The sequence below is a fragment of the Heterodontus francisci genome, chromosome 19 (genome assembly GCF_036365525.1).
Source record: "Heterodontus francisci isolate sHetFra1 chromosome 19, sHetFra1.hap1, whole genome shotgun sequence".
Taxonomy (NCBI): Eukaryota; Metazoa; Chordata; class Chondrichthyes; order Heterodontiformes; family Heterodontidae; genus Heterodontus; species Heterodontus francisci.
In genome coordinates this window covers 75,844,285-75,864,846 of record NC_090389.1, presented here as the reverse complement: position 1 = coordinate 75,864,846, position 20,562 = coordinate 75,844,285, and the positions used below count along the sequence as shown (strand labels likewise).

The window sequence follows — 20,562 nt, the reverse complement described above, 5'->3', positions numbered from 1 at the left end:
AGGCAAACGAATAAATGTCAACTTGAGAAAACATTGGAAACATCTGCAGCAAATCTAAAAGCACTATTAAAACGCCAACTGTGTTAGTTGTTTAACATTGTTGTATTTCTTTTACTACTCACAGAATTGATTTTTTCTTGGCTTCCTTCTGTGTTGGGGCACAGGACATTTTTGCTACCAACAAGGAGATCACAATGTTCATCTAAAAGAAACAAATATCTAAGTGAAACTTTAAACAAAGCTCAAGCTGCGAAAAGGGGTCCAAATATACATTTGGTGGGGGTGTCGGAAATAGTAACAATGACAATGATGATCTCATGGGGCAAAAAATTGGAATTAGGGCTAAAAACTAACCAGAGCCAAAGGAGGGTAAAAATTAGAATTTCCTTGCATCCAGACTCCGAAATAATGCACAAACCCAATGACGTTCTTCAAAAAAATATTACATTTAATATTTTCGTAGGGAATCTTGACAGCCATTTTCAGTTCATCGGTGATCTAGAAAGCTTACATATACAAACAGTTGTAGGGATTTTTTTTCCCTGCTGTTTGGATCTGACTCTTATCGAATATGGGAATCCTCAACAGGAAGAAGAATGAGAGAGAACGAACATGAGCAAGGGAGAGCAGTGAGTAGCAGAAATCAACAGGATAACCAGACAGAGTGAAGTAAAACATTGAATGAAAATAATTTAATGAAGCATGGATATGTTAGAATTATAATCATAATATTTTATGGAAGGCACATAGCTCTCGTACTCACTCTAAAAAATATTCTTGAATAAGGAGTAATATTTACCACAATAACAACAGCAATTGGCCCAGCAAAGCTCCAGATCAGTTTATCGTGTACAGAGATCCAGCAGAAATCAGGATTTCCATAACCCTCTGGATCCAGACCAACTGCGAGACCTGGAAAACATATTCGTGATAGATTGAAACATGGAAAATATACTGAGTTTCAAACCTTCTCAGACACAAGTCCATGGGAAGCGAAGGGGGGAAATATAAACCAGGCCAAACTAGGCTGTTCTTGTGTGTCTCCTAGTAGCTAGTTAGATAGGCAGTTACTTAAGTGCAATAAAAACAAGAAATGCTGGAACCACTCAGCAGGTCTGGCAGCATCTGTGAAAAGAGAAGCAGAGTTAAAGTTTCGGGTCAGTGACCATTCTTCACTGACCCGAAACGTTAACTCTGCTTCTCTTTCCACAGATGCTGCCAGACCTGCTGAGTGGTTCCAGCATTTCTTGTTTTTATTTCAGATCTCCAGCATCCACAGTATTTTGCTTTTATTTTAGATACTTAAGTGCAAGTTGTTTCCCTTCTCAATTGGAAAATGGGATGTATCTGTGATTCGGGAGCAAAAATGACTCTTAAATGGAGAAACTAATTTAAAAAATGGGAAAGTTGAGCCTTCTTTTTCAGTGAAATTAGAAACACAAATCCAACCATATCTCAAACATTCTCAAAAACCAGAGGTGCTGTGGGTGGCTGAAATACGAAATAGAACAAGACAATTCAGGGATTCTGAAACTTCTTGTGACAGCATTAAAATTCCCAAACAATGGGTTGGATTTTAAGCGTTCACCACCAGGAGCGCAGGCAGGCAAAATAAATGGCAGCCTGCAGGGTCAGGCCGCACAGCATCTCATTTAAATACCCCAGTCTGCCTGCGCCCCCACAATCATGTGGAGGGAGTGGGCTCTCCGACGCCGGCAATGGTGTTAGCTGCCCCGCTGGCGACTTTAAATATTTAAAGGGAAGCACCCCCACCACTGTTCAAATCAAAATTCTATCGCCCCTTTCCCAAACCCCCAAAACAATAAAATTAAGTTTCTGCCCTTTCCCCCACCAAAACACACAGCTTTCAAATATGACCTTCCCCCCCCTCACCAAAATGAACAAAGTGTACAGGTCACCCCTTCCCACCATCCCCTACGCTAATGATGATAGTTTGACTCTGTTTCCCAACGTCCCCCCCACCAACCCGCACTAGAAATCTCACATTCCCCCCATCCCCACCACTGCGGCGCCTGCTTTCCCCAGACAGTAAAGTGAAGGCGTAGGAGCGCCGGCCGCCACTCTGAAAATCGCGACCTCGCCGTTAAATCGCAGGTGAGTGTATTTAAAATGTATGCATTTAATTAATTACCATATGCTAATCCAGGTCCCGTCGCCCAGCGGCGGGGAGGGCCGCCACAGAGCCTCACCTCCGCCAGTAAGATTGGGCCCGGCCCTCCCGCTGTCGGGCTCTGTGGTGAGCCGCTGCCGGAACAATCTTCCGGTACTGCCCGCCCCACGCCCACCACAGAGCCCGATGTCAGCAGTCCTGTAAAATCCCAGCCAATATGTCTATAATTCCCAAACTTAGGGCAACCTGGCTTATACAAAGGCCTTACACGCTAAAAACTACAGGAGCACAAGCTCAAATGCACTACAAACTGTGAAGATATTACAGGTGGACATGATGCTCAAAATGGCAAAACTACCTTTAGTAATGAAAAAGTTCAATGGTTTGACAGTTTGTCCTCTGAGGATTGAAGAAATGAATCACTAATAATTTGGAAAAAGAAGCAATTTTGAGGTGGGAGAATTCAGGTGCTTGGTTCAATCTTAATTTCATGAGAATAATAATGAAACAGAATGTTTTGGCAGCTGAGTAGCACATTACCACTTAAACAAAAAGCCACAGACTAAGTCCCAAAGGACTTAAACTTAATGGGCCCAGTTGTCGAGTTTTACCAGCTCTCCTCCAAGCCTCTAGATGCATTACTATATAGAAACAATGCTTTCTATTTGTACTCATAAAGGAAGGAGGCAGGGAAAAAGACAGACAGACAGAAAACAGACTGGATTACCACTGAGCAAAGATGGTGACTGTCGGGTCAAGACCCATTAGTTGGAAGAAGCTACACAGAGGCTGGTGGCGAAAATAAGATACTGAATCAAAGTGCGAGAACACACTGCACTTGGGACTTTGGGACTTGGACTTGAATCTTGTGTGTAAGCTTGGATTTTCACACTGTGAAATACAGACGAAAATGAATGTAACCAGCCTTGGTCTTGGTCCTAATGGATGCAAGTTCAGTCACAAAATTGGGGATAAAAATCACAGAAGTTACAGTACCGAATGAGGCCATTCAGTCCATCATGTTTGTGTTGGTGCTAACTCAACTACAGGTGTACATTTTCCTCCTATCCTTTCATATTCTTATTTTTCAAATATTTATCTAACCCCTTTTAAATAATGCAATTGTATTTGTCTTAAATAAGGCATTCTATATTCTAATAACCATCTTTGTGAAAAAAATTCTTCAACCTTTTTCTTTTTTCTGGTGCTAAATCTTAGTCTATATCCCTTATAATCAATGTCACAATTCAGTGCAAACAATTTCTCGCTATTTGTCCTCTCTAAACTTTTTCACAATTTCAAAAACATAAATTAGAACCTCCTTTAATTCTCTCTGTTAGCAAAAAAGCCCCAATTTTTTAATCCTTCCTTCATAATTATAACATCGCATGCCTGGTATAATTCTAGAGAATCATGGTTGTACCATTTCCCTGGCTCAAATATCCTTATAATGAAGTGCCGAAAACTACACACAATACTCCTAAATGTGGCCTAACCAATGTATTGTACAAATTCAACCATCACTTCCTTATTTTGTATTCAATATCTGGATGTATAAATCCCACAATTGCATTTGTCTTTTCTATATGAACTCCTACCTTTAAAAGATTCATGCTATCTGTTAGTCCACACTACTTATGAACCTGACTGGCACAATATTACATTGTTTAGATGTCAATGAGCTACCCTTTTCACTGTAATTTGCTCAATGGATTGACCAGACCTCTCCTGGATTTCAGATAGTGGGCTAATAGCTGATATCTGCCCTTTGGGACCTCTACCACAAACCCTCACAGATGGTGTACAGCCAAGAGGAGGTTTCTCAATTTAAATATTTCCAGTGGGTGCCTGTGCCACTTTACAAAAATAATATGTCATAATTGTGTTTTATAAATATAAGTAAAAGATATCTGAAAATTTGCTGTTATAAGGATGTAGGATTGGAGTTGCGTAATCAAGGGCACAACACTGTTAAGTAAGTGAATTTCTTCCTTTGCCCACTGTGCATTATACACGTGCAGGAAGAGACACAAAAAAAGCTATAGTACTAGGCTGACAGGGTCTGCCCATTTTCATTGGTGTGCATGTACATTTATAGCAGCCTATCACTGCATGTACTACTGATGCCAACCTGTGATGATGGCAGGCACTCCCCAACCAATGGCATAGTAGAACCTCATGGCACCATAGTTGATGTTTCTAGCTTCAGTTTGCATCCGGTAGATGTGAAGTCCCTCCACAAAGATCCAGGCAAAGGTTGCCATGAAAAAGTAGTGCAGCAAGATGGCAATCACTGTGCAGAGAAACTGTCGGAAAGAAATTCTAATAGTTAATACAGATCCTATATTAAAAGGTCATATATTGGTAAAAAAAAAATTACTGAGTCAAAAATTGCAAAGTTAAAAAGTCCCACCTTTTATATGGATTTCTATCAGCTGTGAACATGAGACATATATCATACACCAGTGTTTTTTTTGCACTCAATGGCTCGATATAAAAGTTCTAGGAGCAACCTACACAGATGCACACTATACACCTGTTCTATCATGCTTCTTCCTATGTGCTCAAGACTTCCACTGCTTAACAGTGCGATAACCTCCACTAAAAAGAATGTTACTCCTAAGAATAAAAGTTCTAATTATACAGAGCTAATGTCTGGCTGTTTGTTGAAGGCAACAATTCAATGTTTGGGGCTCTGCTGACATGCAGAAGTTGCTCAGGAGAGCAAGCGATACCATGACAGTTGCTGAACAGAGTTGCTGCTCTGTAACTCAGTGCATGCCACATCTCATCCTCCATGTAACTTCTTCCCCGCCCTTTCTGTTTCTTTTAGCATTTTCAGACAGCACTGACTTAAACTTCTACACAGGTCACCGACAGTTACAATCCCCTATGAATGGCAGCTTCGCAAAGTTTGATTCCAGACTTTTTTTAAATTGAAAAACTTAGGTGAAGGGACAAAACCCAATTGCAGGATACGACTAAGATAGATACGAATAGGAGATAAGAGGAGGAGGTAAAACAAGAGACAGTGGTTAGTTAATGACAGGTTTGAGCTTTAAAAGACTATCATTTTTAGGAAGAAGCGAAGACTGAGGAAATTAATCAATATATAACAATTACCTGCTTCTAATACATATGGCATTTGCTGGAAAACCCTTAAAAGATATGGTTGCTACTATGGCTCCTCTCCTGTGTAGGAACACTGCTATATTTGTGCTGAGACTGTAACGTGAATAAAACACAGGTGTTACAACTTTCCACACCTCTCAATATAACACTAATTGTTGTGGGAAATATTTCAGGATTGATGAACCCAGCTTGCCAGCATTATTCTACCACTCAATGGGAGAATATTCTTGGCTAAGCATAGAACGTAAATACAATATTGCCAGAATCTGTAAATTGGACACTGAATACATGCAGCTAGTGTAGTGCCTAGAAGCCAAAGAGCTCTTCATGTGCTGTGGTTCTCATTCAGGATATATGAAAAATCTTGACTGTTATTGCACGTGAATCATTCCACCTCAGTATAATGTGAAGAGGCTTTCCTTTCAACATTGCATCAGCTCTTTTGGGTTTGTCTAAGCAAATAAGTAGTTGTGCAAGGCTGTACTGAAAGTTGTAACATGGCTGAAGGGTTTGACCACACCTTAAGACTATGCATCAAATTATCTAGTCTCCTGAACCCTGACATGGGTTTTAACTGATCATGTAGTGTGTCACGTTAATTTCTCGTTATGTTTTACTGCTGAGTCTTACAAAAATGGCATGAATTCCAACTTTGCAGAATATGACATTATTGGTAGAAGAAATTATATATTGTCTTTTAAGGAAAAAGTAACTTGCATTTATATAGTGCTTTATAATGTCCTCAGGACATACCAAAGCACTTTACAAACAACAGTTTACTTTTAAAATGCCATTATGTAGGCAAATGCAATTTAAGCAAAACAAGATCCCACAAGGAGTAAATGAATAAATGACCGGAAAACTGTTTGTGGTGCTGTTGGTTGAGCAGTGACTGGTGAGTCAAGTGATTAGAAGAACTCAACATTTCTCTTTGCAATTTTACGTCCGCCTGAGCAGGCAAGGCTGTGCCCAGTATAGTGGCTCAATTGAAAGACAACACCTCACAATGCTATGTTCACAAACTCCCACACAGGATCGTCAATCCAGATTATGTGCAGCTTGTAACATGGCATTACTGTGATAGCTTCAATTGGGGTCAGGAACAGGAAATGGGAGGCTAGTTCCGGGTCCTGACCCTGCATGGTATGCCATAAGCACGCCCAGGGAGATTTTCAAATCCTCAGCCAAAGGCCAGGGAGTGGGCTCGCTGTCCAATCAGGGTTGGCATGCAGGTTCCTGATGCTGGAGTACCAACAGAGGCCCTCCAGCACTCAGCGATCGGTAGTCCCACCAGCTGAGGTGTGAGCCACCAATTTGTAAATGGATACTGCGAGGGACAAGCGAAGGTAAATTTATTGTTATGTTTTAAAAAGCCACTATTGCCTGGCCATAATCCTGAGGGGCAACCCCTCCAGGGGACAGCCAGTGGCTGCAGCTGTGGCCCGGCAGCCATTATGGGTTGCGGGCTTGGGGGGAAAAGAGACCCTTGCATGATCCATTGGGCCCCGCCCCACCCAAACTCCCTCCTGCCCTAATTGGCCTGGACTTAGTCCAGGTCAACCTGGGCTGCCCGCATTGCCGTCTGGAAATTCCAGTCATTGTGCGAATGGGACATGGGCCTTAAATTGGCTGTTTGCCACTTGCCAGTGGGCAGCTGATCCGATCCCAAGCTGTCCTCATTCAAAATGGCTTGGGGGCGGGATTGTGTTGGCAAAGCAGCACGGAGGCCATGGCGCCAAATTGCACGCCGCCCACCTCTGATCTGGACCCCGAGTAGTTTTAAAAATCTAGCTCTTAGTATCAGTGCATAATAGCCATAATACACACGTGCTGCAACTATGAGTGTACAATTGTGATCTTCTTACAGAATGGAATAAATTCACAGATTACAGCAAAGGTACTTGAATTAAAAAAAACACCGGGAACCCTATGTGGGTAAGTGAATTGGCATTGCTGAATGAACAGAGCTTCATATAAAAACTGTGTGTAAGGCTGATTCTGCTAAATAATTTGAACTTCCAGTGACAGGGTAAACACTATAATAGACATGCTGCACATGGATATTTTGACTATTATAAGTAGCTATCCAATTTGTCAAAACACAGATAGCGCCACAGGAGGATAGTGTAGAACTTCAAAAGGACATAGTCAAGTTGGTGGAATGGGCGGATGGGTGGCAGATGAAGTTCAATGCAGAGAAATGTGAAGTGATTCATTTTGGTAGGAAGAACATGGAGAGACAATATAGAATAAAGGGTACAATTTTAAAGCGGGTGCAGGAGCAGGAGGACCCAGGTATATATGTGCATAAGTCATTGAACATAGCAGGACAGGTTGAGAGAGCAGTGAATAAAGCAAGCAGTATCCGGGGCTTTATTAATAGGGGCATAGAGTACAAGAGCAAGGAAGTTATGTTGAACTTATATAAGACACTAGTTTGGCCGCAGCTGGAGTATTGCATCCAATTCTGGGCGCCGCAATTGAGGAACGACGTGAGGAGAGAGTACAGAAAAGATTCACGAGAATGGTTCCAGGGATGAGGAATTTCAGTTATAAAGATAGATCTGGAGAAGTTAGGACTGTTTTCCTTGAAGAGAAGACTGAGAAGAGATTTGATAGAGGTATTCAAAATCATGAGGGGTCTGGACAGAGTAGATAGAAAGAAACTGTTCCCGCTCATGAAAGGATCGAGAACGAGAGGCCACAGATTTAAAGTACTTGTAAGAGAAGCAAAAGCGACATGAGGAAAAACTTTTTCACGCAGCGAGTGGTTAAGGTCTGGAAAGCACTGCCTGAGAACGTGGTGGAGGCAGGTTCAATTGAAGCATTCAAAAGGAAGAATGTGCAGTGTTATGGGGAGAAGGCAGGGGAACGGAACTGAGGGAGTTGCTCTTTCAGAGAGGCGGTGCGCACACGATGGGCTGAATGGCCTCCTTCTGTGCTGTAATGATTCTGTGATTCTGTAAGAAAATTAAACTTGAGCACTGACAGCAGCTACAGTCCACAAAGGTATTGGCTGCAATGAACTGACTCCATTGTCTGTAGCCATAGCAAGGCACACAGCTGATATGCTAGCTTGCAAGTTTTCTGATGCTGCTGATTAGTGTAGCTGAGCTGGAGCTAAAGATCAGCTAAGCAAGAACAAGTACCTGAACTCAGGATCAGCTGCAACATGGCTGTATCCTCCTACAGATGCACTATAGATAATCTTGCTACACCTCACCTACCCTCAGCCATTGCAATTAGAAGCATCTAAAGGGAATGAACAATTAATCCAAAGTCCTAAATCAAATCAATTACTTGCAACAATTGGTAATTGTCCAACTAAATTACATTGATGTCCATTGCAAGCAACAGATTTACCATTGGAATTGATGAGTTTTGTTTGGGTTTCAAGGTTTTGTCTGTTGCAGAAGATTATTTACTATATCCAGCCTAATCCTGAGAATGCAGCAGCCAGGTCTGTTTTTGGCTCCAACTTAAGTAACACAGCCAGTTTCCTGGATGATTCAACTCTATAAGTAGGAGCACACTCTCCACCCAACTCACCCTCGGACACAGCAGCCACCTTCCCAAGTCCAACCACAGTTTCAGCAGGCTGTCTAATCCAACACAGAGCAGCAGCAGCACCCCAAACAACCAAACCCCAAGAGCAACAAGTTTCTTGCCTGGACTGATCCTGCTAAAGGAAATGAAAACAAGAAATGCTGGAACCACTCACAGACCTGCTGAGTGGTTCCAGCATTTCTTGTTTTTATTTCAGATTTCCAGCATCCGCAGTATTTTGCTTTTATTACCTGCTAAAGGAAAAGTTGGCTCCCTGAGCACTGGAAACAGCCCTCCAGTCAGCATGAATGCAACTGTAGCAAGCAGCTCCCCATCTTACCCAACTCAACTTCACCCTGAGTAAAACAGCTAGCTCCCTACCCAATCCAATTCGACCCAACCTTCAGTGCAACCAGCCTTCGTGTTCCTGCCATATTCTGATGGTCAGCAAAAGGTAACATTTAGGAATGAATTAAATGCTATTAAAATAACAGAATAGTTTATTCCTTTCAATGTTATGAACATGTTTATGTTATTAGTGACTCTGCATTAATCTAGGATTTGTTAATGCAGAAAAATGTTGTCCATAACTATGCAGTATGCCCACAGATCTGACTGGTTTGTGCATTATTACTCATGTGGTTATCAGAAACTAATGCAATTCTCCAAGCCCAATAATTACTCTGTAGCCTCATGCTTGCCTCTGCTCTCCCTCCCATCCCAGTTCTGGATTACTTGCTCCTCCAAATCTGAATACCAAGCTTCATTTTAACCATTCCTTTCGAATTCGAAGTCCTGGCCTCCCACTGTCCGGCCCATGCCCAGGCTCTAACTCCCTAATTCTCCAGACGCATGTGCAAGGCAAAAAGATGGCAGGTGCCCGAGCCACCTTTCCATTGCCAGAGTAGGAGGAGGTCATTTTTGTTTTTGCTGACAAAAGATTTGGTGTCCCAAAGTTTGCCAGAAGACCTCCATGACCTAGGAGAGGAAAAGGAGTGCACCAGAAAAAGAGACAGAGACTGGGATTTCACAGGGACCAAAGGAATGGGATAGGAGGCGTGCACACTGCCTTCCCATCGCTATGACATTTTGCTAACAGCGGGGAAGGTGGCGGACGTCTGAGCCCAAATGAGCCACTTAACTGGCCAATTAAGGGCTCTTCCCACCGCCCTCTTAATTGGGCACTCAATGGCCCCTGGTGGGGTGGTACACCCCCTGCCCTCACCAATCACCCACCTCCTTTCACCAGGGCCTTTCTGACTGGCCCCAGCAACCCCCAACCCCACTTACCTTGGTCCGAGGGCAACGTCTATGCTGCTTCTCCCAGCTGTGGTCATGCTCCCGGTGTTGCTGCTGAGACTGAAGAGCTGCCGACCCTCTCATTGGCTAGCAGCTCTTGGGGGCAGGCTGTCATCCCTTAAAGGGATGGGAGCCCCAACGGCAGCTCATTAGCTGCTTGATGGACATAAAATCTGGTCATGGATCCCCAAAATGGTCAAAACAAAAGCTGGGGGCACTACTGCCCAAACAAAATCCTGACCCGAGACGGCTAGAGAAGGAAAACGTGTGTGAGGCACATAGTGATAGAGGTAAAGAGGCAAAGAGAGAAAGACAAAGGAAGAGACTTGTTCAGAAAATCAGAAACTATGTAAGAGGCATGCAGAGAGTATGAGAGATGTACAGAACAGAGGAGGTAGTGAGATTTCAAAAAGGGGCAGAGAGCGAGAGTAAGGGCTGTAGACAAGAGAATGTATGAGGTGTGTCGAGAGAAAAAAAGAGGCAGAAAGAGTGGACACAAAGAAAGATAGAGTGAAAGAGAAAGAACCAGAATCAGAGACAAGTAGAAGACAGCTACAGGAAGAAAGACAATTTTAAAAAATTGTCCATAAGTAACGTCACAGGAAATTAACTAGTTCTATACAAGGTAGAGACGCAATGGCTGTCGGAAATAAATACTATTGGGGGATGGTTTCCTTCCTGCCTTACCTGATTTTCTGTTTGATTAATTCCCAAAAGGAAGACAAGCTCTGCCCAGAAGATGGCAGCCACAATGTTGCAGTGGATGCCGCGAGTGTTGGATTTCAGTCCATTTAGACAAGTCAAGATGAAGAAAGTGAGAAGCAGTGCCACAAGAGACACACTGATAGTTGAATAGGTGACGATTGCCAAGGTCTCTAGGTCTCCTTCCAGCTGCTACAGGGAACAATTACAAAAAGGATGTTTACCCATTACAAGAACACAAGGAAGTATATTTTATGAAAATAAGAGAGAATCTAACCATTTCCCCATGACATTCAATGGCATTACAATTGCTGATTTGCCCACTATCAATATCCTGGGGGGGTTACCATTGACCAGAAACTGAACTGGAGTAGCCATATAAATACCGTAGCTACAAGAGAACGTCAGAGGCTGGGAATCCTGAGGCGAGTAACTCACCTCCTGACTCCCCAAAGCCTGTCCACCATCTAAAAGGCATAAGTCAGGAATGTGATGGAATACTCTCCACTTGCCTGGATGGGTGCAGCTCCAACAACACCCAAGAAGCTTGACACCATCCAGGACAAAGCAGCCCACTTGATTGGTACCCTATCCACAACATTCACTCCCTCCACCACCGATGCACAGTGGCAGCAGTGTGTACCATCTACAAGATGCACTGCAGCAACTTGCCAAGGCTCCTTAGACAGCACCTTCCAAAGCCACGTCCTCTACTACCTAGAAGAAGAAGGGCAGAAGATGCATGGGAACACCACCACCTGCAAGTTCCCCTCCAAGTCACAGACCATCCTGACTTGGAACTACATCGCCGTTCTTTCACTGTCACTGGGTCAAAATCCTGGAACTCCCTTCCTAACAGCACTGTGGATGTACTTACCTCACATGGACTGCTGCGGTTCAAGAAGGCGGCTCACCACCACCTTCTCAAGGGCAATTAGGGATGGGCAATAAATGCTGGCCTAGCCTGTGACATGCACATCCCATGAAAGAATTTTTAAAAATTGGCATCTCTTTCCAATAAATCTCAGATTGTACACTCAGAGTCTTCCCAATTTATTTAATCTCAAGAATTAGATAGGGAGTGCTCCCACCTTAACTGAAATTGGCTCACTTAGCACAACCTTGGGATTTTTCTTGTTTGTGTTCACCAAGACTATGTCACTTACAGGAGATGGTGCCTTAGTGGTAACCTAGTAACATGGAGGTCCTGGCTAATCCCGTAGGGACATGCATTCAAATCCCACCACGGCAGCTGGAGGAATTTAATTTCAGTTAATTAATAAAAATCTCAAATTGAAAGCTAGTCTCAGTCATAGTGCCATGAAGCATCAGCAATTGTTGTAAAAACTCATATGGTTCACTCATGTCCTTTAGGGAAGGAAATCTGCTGTCCTTATCTGGTCTGGCCTACATGTAACTCCAGACCCACAGCAATGTGGGCGACTCTTAAACTGCCCTCCGAAATGGACTAGCATGTCACTCAATTGTCAAGGGCAGTTAGGGATGGGCAACAAATGCTGGCCTTGCCAGAGATGCCCACATCCCATGAAATAATATATAAAAATAAATCCTGTCCATTTGCTCACTATGATACTGGAAGAGCAAAAGTTTTTTTTTACCCCAAAAGAGTATGATTAGTTGGGAACTGACTATTTCCCCTCATTTGACCTCAGACCAATCCTGGTAAGGTACTGTTCAGATAGCTGTTCTAAAGTAATAATTTTGTAACTCTTTATGGTTGGCCAGGAAAGCCAATGTATTATTCCCCAAAAGTGAAACTTTTTTGCTGCTTTGCACTGAATGAGCATAAACAGTTCAGATACTCAGTCTCCCTTGGCCATTAAAACACCTGCCTCTAAAGGTAAATGTTTATGTTGTTAAAAACAGCATTGCTATCAAAGTCTCTGGTTGCTGATGGTGATGGAGACAGCATTAATCAAACTCTCAAGCTCACTGCATCTAAAATGCACTATCTTTTAAACATGAACTCCAAATCATGGATAATAGCATTACAAAGTCTTATCCTGGGGCTCAGCAGCTTTAGAAAATATTTATACTTGCAAATCTTTAATAATGCCTTCCTTGATTCCAAAATTCCAGATGTACCTTACAGCCTCTAAGATCAAAAAGCCAAGTTAGATGCAAATTCTTTTTTTAACCTGGGGAGAGAGGTAGAAAACACTAGCTATCTGCAGCTGGAAATCTGTTTTCTTACAATAACTGCCCCATTGATACAGAACAGGTATTCCTTCATTCTTTCCTTCATTACCCTGGAATTTAATACCTTATAACATCACCCAGTGATGACATATACTCATTTTGTGGAACAACTGGGGCCTTGAACCTATGTTTCACCATTCTGAGGGTCAATGCACAACATACTACATCTCTTGAGCAAAATGGTTTGAATTAATATTCACCAATATTTCAATAATGCTTACTTCACGGTGTGAAATGTCCATCAGAACCCCAAAGATGCCAAGCTGTGAACAATGACATCGGACATGTGTAGTATTTCGGTGAACAAGGTCACAATCCTTTGCTGTCCAGGTGCCAGCTGGTTCAGATCTGCAAGACAATGTGACTATCAGTTAGGTAAGTCTTTGATGACTGTGGTCAACAGAGGTATTTAGAAGATTGAGCTAAGTCGAGGCAGAATGAAATAGTCTCTTTTGCTCCTCTTCAGTCTGGGAATACAAAATGAAAGTCTGAAAAATTGAAAATGAGCCACTTCCTATACGCTTGTTAAAAAAAAATTGTTTCAAGTTTGTTATGCAAATTTAGATTTTTTCTGTTTTGCCCTTAAAGTCTTCCCTTAACAGATCAATACCACATATTGGGCTGAATTTTACGAGTCCGCCACTGGGCCGCCATGATCCGAAGCGTGGCAGCTCATTTAAATAGCTGGGGCGCCCCCCCCCCCCCACCGATCATGTGGAGGGGGTGGGCTGTCCATCCTCAGCAATGGCGCAGCTGCCTGTGCGCAGGCGGTGACGCCATTTTTAAAGGGCTTTGAGCCTCACCGTTAAAGTTAAATATTTAAAGATGTAGTGAATAAAAAAATACATTTACTTTGCCCCTCTCCCACCCTTCCAATAACCATAATATTAATTACTTGCCCTATTCCGCTCCCCCCCCCCACCTCCAAACTCTTCCCTTTTCCACCTGACCTTCCCTCCCCCAACAAAGTGCATAAACTTTCACCTCAAACCCTTCCCACCATCCCCTACACCAATGATGCTGGGCCCTCCTGGCATTTTCCACCCTCCCCCCCCACGCCACCCCGCCACAAACCCCGACTTTAGTGGGGGGGGGGTCTGTAAAATTCAGCCCATTGAAGACCGTTGGCAGCCCAGGATCTTGACAATATTAGTCCTAACCAAATTGTAGGACTGATAGCAGCCTGAGTGGCTGCCATTTGCCATCCCTTCCATTGAATGAGTTCCTGGCCTTCATTATCCAACTGGCAGCACAGCTGAAATCAAGCCTGAGAATCTGTGGGTGCAAAACTAGCCTACAACCTGAGTCGGTGGTCCAGACAACAAACTGACACACAAATATGTTGAGCTTCCTTTTCACTTCCTTTTTTCCAATAATTGCATACTTTCTAACAGAATCTTGTGACTTTCATCAAACAAGGGCACCTGGAATTTCTACAGGGCTCATGTGATCTCCTCATTACTTTGGCAGAAGATTGCAGGCAACCCCAGAGAACCAGTGAAAATGGCCCTTTATGCCACTTCCCTGGGGTTTCCACAACTCTTCTGACAACGTTACAGCAGGAGACTGGGGAATACTGTGGAAATTTGAAATTAGGGTATCAAAGCATTTTTATTTGCCTTTGTGGGCAATACAGTGCACAGCATGGATAATGAGGGCCACTTAAAAACGTAGGGGAAAACTAAGATAAGGCCCAAAAAAGGGTGCAGGGATCGAGTTGCGTGAGTAACCCACGCTCATTCATTCAGATGCAGGTAGTGTGCAAACTTTGTGCCATCTGCTCATTTATGTAATTGCAGAATGTAGCCATCGCTAAGCACGCTGTTGCATGGCTACCCCCCTGAGCACGGGATGCAAAATTGTCAGAGGCTAACACAAGTTCAAGCTGCCATGTGCTACTTAAAGCTGATTCTCAAGCATGCACCTTTTGCTTCCCCCACCTCCCCTCACCACAACTCTACGCTAGTGCCTTTGTCCTTTCAAATACCCAAGAAATGCAGCCTTGTTGGGCAGTAGTACAGAAGCGTGAAGTGCAAGAGGATGAAGAAACAGATGACGATGAAGTACCATTACTTGATCTGACACTTGCAGCCACCAGCTCAGATATTGACACTGTGCGTACTTTAGAGGATAGCTTAGAGGCGGGATCTGCATGTGTTGAGACACTGGGCACTGCAGCCAGGGCAAGGGGAAAAGGTCGCGCAGATGCCAGCTTGCCAGAGGACGAGGTCGCACGTGAGTTTTTCCACAGGGGACTCAGATAAGGACTTTAATAGGGCAGTGTTCAGGAAAAGGCTGATAATGCTTGGTGCATTGGCTGGCTTGCCAGAAATTCTGCAGTCACCATTGAGGAGCATGGAGGAGTCCAGCACCAACTTGGCACAGGACTTTGTGCAGAGTTTGGAGCCTATCCTTTGTAATGTGGAAGTGGTGGCCAACACCATGAGAACACTAGTGGACTCAACCAATGGCTAATGTCTCAGCTTTCAGTGCAGCACAAGCAGAAGCCACCTAATGTCTGAGTGCTGTAGTTGAAGCTCAAATTAAAGTCATGCAGTGCAGCTTAGTGCCATGCAGATTCAGACTGCTGCCATCATGGCTAAGGATATCAGTGCTCAAAGGGGCTTGCATGGTTTCAGCAATCTGAGCTCCAAAGGATTACTGGGTTTGCTGAGGTACTGCCCTGGGGGAGTGGCAGTGGCTCGGTAGAACACAAACCTGCTGCCCACCCTCAGGATGACAGCAGTCAGCCTTCCACCACTGTCACTCTGCCAATGCCCCTAATGTTGCCATCCAGCCAGCCAGTCCAGACCTTTGCCACCCATGTTGAGGTGGTGCAGTCCAAAGCCTGGCCTGCTAGGGCCAGGACTACCCAAGGTTGTCCTACTTGGCTATCTGCAGTCTCACCCTGGGAAAGCCAGCAGCCTTCTACCAGCCATGCTGCAACCACTGGGGCAGCACTGCATTGGAGCACTAGGCCAGGCAAAGGTACAGAAGACAGGTGCTGAGGGAATGTAGAACAGTGAGTCGTATGCAATATGGCACGGTTTTTTTAATAAAGTTACTTTGGAATGTTTGCTATACGGTGCTTTTTATTTCAGCAATTTGGCCAAGATGACACGAAAATGGTCAGTAACAAAGGTAAGGTAAGGTATGGGACTATTATGTGGGGAATTGGGGTTGTGTTCACTGGCAGTCAGATGAGTCGATCACAGACAGTCCGGCCAGAAAGGGGCTGTATTGGTTGCCTCCTCCCTTCTTGCTCCTCCTCCCCAACAAGGTTCTGCAGGATGCAGCAGGCTATGGAAAACTGTGACACACACTCTGGCGAGTACTGCAGGGTTCTCCCAGAGTGGTCCAGGCAGCCAAAGCATTGCTTAAACACTTCAATGGTCAACTTGATGACATTTCATCTGGTAGCAAGGCTCTTGTTATACACAGGCTGCTCACGTGCATTCGGGCTGTGCACCAGAGTCATGAGCCAGGTGGTCAGCATACAGCCTTCATTGCCCACGAGGAATCCTCTGATTTGATAGGGTGGCTCAAATAGTGATGGTACAGCAGACTGGTGCAAAATAAAGCAGGATGACTGCTGCAAGGATACTGGGCATTTACCTGCAAGATGTGCTGAGCATGGATGCACATTCAGGGAGTTGAACCCTTGGTGGTTGCGGTACCGCCTTATATTTACATGCAGCATCTGCAAAGCAACGTGTATGTAGTCAATGCCATCCTGCAGTATTGGGTGGCCTGCTATCTTGGCGAAGTGCATGCTCGCTCTGTCTGTTTCACTCTGAAAAGAGGGTATGCAAAGTATTTCCCTCTCCTGGCTTAAAGAGTATCAGTGACCTCCCTCATGCAGCAGTGGACAGTGAACTGTGAGATGTTAGAGGTGGCGCCTGCTGAAGCCTGGAAGAAGTCTGACATAAAGTGGCCTCGGTCACCTTTGCAGCCACTGGCATCACTGTCCTCGCCCTGCTCTGAAACTGCAGGTCTGCATACAACAGGTGGCAGATTTCAGTGAGCACCTCCTTAGTGAAAAGGAGACATCACGCACACTGCTCCATGCTGAAGTTGAAGTAAGAGAATTGCTCCCTGAAGACCCTGGTTAGATATGGCCTTCTGCTCAGAGCCCTTCTCCCCCTTCCCCCCTCTTTGAGCAGCTTGTTCTCTTAAGTTGCTTCACCTCATTCTCCCTGTCATGCTGCAGGTCGAGGGGCATAGAAACTATAGCACCCATGACTGGGAGCAAGTGGTCTGAGCAAAATCCTCGAGGTGAGAACCAAGGCCTTTACCATATGCAACACCACTTCCTGTAGATTTCACCATCTTTAACTAACAATAGAAAACTCACAGTACTTCTACTAGCTCAGCAGCAGCCAGCAGAAATCAATCAGCAAGTAACCTGAAAGTATTTGATGTTTCCTTGAAATAGCACTGGTGGGGTGCCCTTCCTGCTGAATGCATGTTCAGCTATGTGAAGTTAAAGACTGGCTATTTGATGGAGATTTGAGTTTGAAAATGGCACCGCTACAGTCAATTCAGGATTACACACTGACTGACATCACGATCTGCCTTTTCTGCATGCTTCTTCTGCATGCTCCTAAAGACCGCACTAACGCTCTCACCAAAATGTCATCTATTGTGGCCTGCACCAGAAATATGCGCACGAGGCACAGATGCTATTTTGCACCCAAAACGGCACCTGAATTGCCATGAAAACAGGCACCACTGAGTAAATTTTGCAGCCATTAATTTACACATTCCTCAAGTTGCTAATATTGACAGGTCATGAAGTTCTGATCTATCCAGGAAGTGACAACACTGAAAATAACCGATTGCAAAGATCATGGCCAATAGAATTCTAACAATCCAGTAAATGGGAAACAGATGCCCAGTTATTATTGGGGATTGGGGGCCAGAAGCCACTCCCTGAGCTGGACAGCCCTTCTCTTACAAATCTGCTAATTTTAAGAGGTCAGTTTTGGTGAAAAAAGTATTCTCCAAACCTTTTTTGCCGCTTATTTTGAAAAACAATAATAAAAGTTGATGATATAAATTGTGTTATTGATAGCTGTGTGTAACTTTATCACAACAAATGAAATTTGCTCTGAAAATAAATGAAACATTACCTAACATATATTATAAAGAATATGTTATGACCAGGTGAGAAGGTCTCGGGGGTTCTCTCTCAGCCTTTGCCTAGTTCAACTGTAACAAGGTTTAATTTTTTAAAAAAACACTGTGTTTTAGCTCCCCCTGAGTGAATGCTTATTTACCGCTTTCCAATTGTAAGGGGAAGAAATCAATTCAGACAGGTTTTCTTAGATTTTGAACAAGAAAGGTAGAAGTTTATTAATCTTGAACTCTAATCTGGTTACCGGCTATGAATATGCGACGCAACCACGCTAGCATGCATACGTGATAAACACGCACGGAGAGAGAGACAGAAAAGTAGAAAAGAATAAAGGGGAAGAAGTTTGAGGCAATAGATGGGTTTCTATTTTACCGTAAAATAAAAGCAAAATACTGCAGATGCTGGAAATTTGAAATAAAAACAAGAAATGCTGGAAATACTCAGCAGGTCTGGCAGCATCTGTGGAGAGAGAAGCAGAGTTAACGTTTCGGGTCAGTGATCCTTCTTCGGAACTGAATGAGCTACGAAGAAGGGTCACTGACCCGAAACGTTAACTCTGCTTCTCTCTCCACAGATGCCGCCAGACCTGCTGAGTATTTCCAGCATTTCTTGTTTTTATTTCTATTTTACTGTCCTTTGAGTTTGCTGTGAAGTCTCTGGTTGCCGGTCAGACTTGCAATTCGTTGGGGCCCAGTGTATGCTTCAACTTGTTTCGAGGTCGGAGTCTTTTCTCTTTTGAGATTTACGTGGGTATTATTTTGGGTCTGGTGGCTTGGGAGAAAGCGCGAAAGAGAGAGAGAGAGAGAGAGGCTTCCTTGCTCCAGCTTCAGTTTCAACAGCCTTCTGTCTTTCTCCGTGGCACAATAAAAAAAAAACAGTTTGCCCAGCAGGTTAGTCATGTGACTAGCTGCTTTGACCACTTCTGTTTGTGGATTCTGCCATCTTAGCAGTCATCCTCACCTTCAATGTCTGGTGATCACAGTCCATTTTGGGTTAAGTGGATCAGGCAGTAGTCCTTTAGCTCTCCAAGCACTGTCTGTTAGTATGCAAATATTTTTCCAGCCAAGTGTCGGATGATTTTTTAAAAATAAGTCTTTTCTTCACTCCAGCAACAGTTTAAAATCAATGTTCATATGACAAAATTAATATGCCTCATTCTTGGCAGGTGGGGGTCTGCATGACAAATAAAATACATCTGGAAGAGACAGGAGGTAGTAATTGAATGTCAAGGCCCTGGTGACACAGGAAACAGTTCTGCTTTGCTCTTGCATTTTATGGAATTGTCACATTCCCTTGACTCAATTACTGCCTTGTACCTCACTTGCAGCCATCTGTACATAATAGCTACAGTCTGCTGTAGGTCAAAAGATCATGGAACTACAGAGTTTGATTACAGTAGGAACAGGGTCAAATAGAATATGTCAACACTAATCCCCACTTTCTTCAAGTGATGTCAAAACATTTACCAATCCCGCTCGACAGCCATCCATTTTATATCAGGAGCTATTAACACAGAGAATAATTGGATCTCACAATATGTGTCAGGTTTAAGACTGCAACTGACACCAGGCCACATGCCATTAAATAGATCAATGAAAGTGGGTATGATCTGCATCACTTATTCAGTAAATTTATGATTGACTTAAAATCCATGCATATTTGTGCATTTTGTTTGGTGGGATGTGGGTGCGTGAGTGTAAGAGGGAATCATGCTCAGAGTTGTTTCAATACATGGAATTATTGGCATTAGATTACAAGACTTCTCTCAAATATATACATGTACAATTTGTTGTGGGAAAACGGTGAGCCAAGTTATTGCTGGAACATTTCTTTAATCCCAATATAAACAATAAGGATCAATAAATTAAATAGGTTACCTAACAACATTACTGATGAAACTAAAAGGGAGATTTGCCTCCTGGAGTCACCCTGGGCACTCAACAGGTCCTGCATCACATCTGTGAGGAGACAGGTATCTTGATAGTCCTGTCCTGGGTCATTTACAGCTGTTCATTGCATTTTCCTGTTGCTCATTAATTTGTCAATATACACCCAAGGAGAAATAATGCAACAAGCCACAGAAAGTTCGTCAGAGTTTCAAACTAGTAGTCGAGACATAAAAAGCCTTTGTGCATTGTAGAAATGTACTCAATTTTTCCCTAAAGGAGCCAAATATTATGAGCAGCAACACTTTCTTCCAAAAGCCTGATTACATTTAGATTGATTGTGTGAATGTCAAATTTAACAAATGCAGATACAGCATGTTTTCATACTAATGGGAAATGGCGAGCATTAGAATGAAAAATGCTTATTACAAGGTACAAATTCCAAAGCAGCTTGCTGCATTATAAGCAAGTGAGTTGCCATGGTTAATTTTGATTTAAATTACCTTTAA

General features: G+C 43.4%; 1 protein-coding gene across 2 annotated transcripts in view; it reads right to left on the bottom strand.

The window, feature by feature from the left end:
• The window catches only part of LOC137380212 (cadherin EGF LAG seven-pass G-type receptor 3-like), a 305,811-nt gene that overhangs the window by 41,631 nt on the left and 243,618 nt on the right, over positions 1-20,562 (bottom strand). For both annotated transcript variants that reach the window (XM_068052016.1, XM_068052015.1), the window contains exons 23-27: positions 13,252-13,378; positions 10,796-11,002; positions 4,263-4,437; positions 800-912; positions 123-202 (exon numbers count right to left, since the gene is read on the bottom strand). In XM_068052016.1, the coding sequence (XP_067908117.1) occupies positions 123-202; positions 800-912; positions 4,263-4,437; positions 10,796-11,002; positions 13,252-13,378 (702 nt within the window). The remainder of the gene's footprint in view (positions 1-122; positions 203-799; positions 913-4,262; positions 4,438-10,795; positions 11,003-13,251; positions 13,379-20,562) is intronic.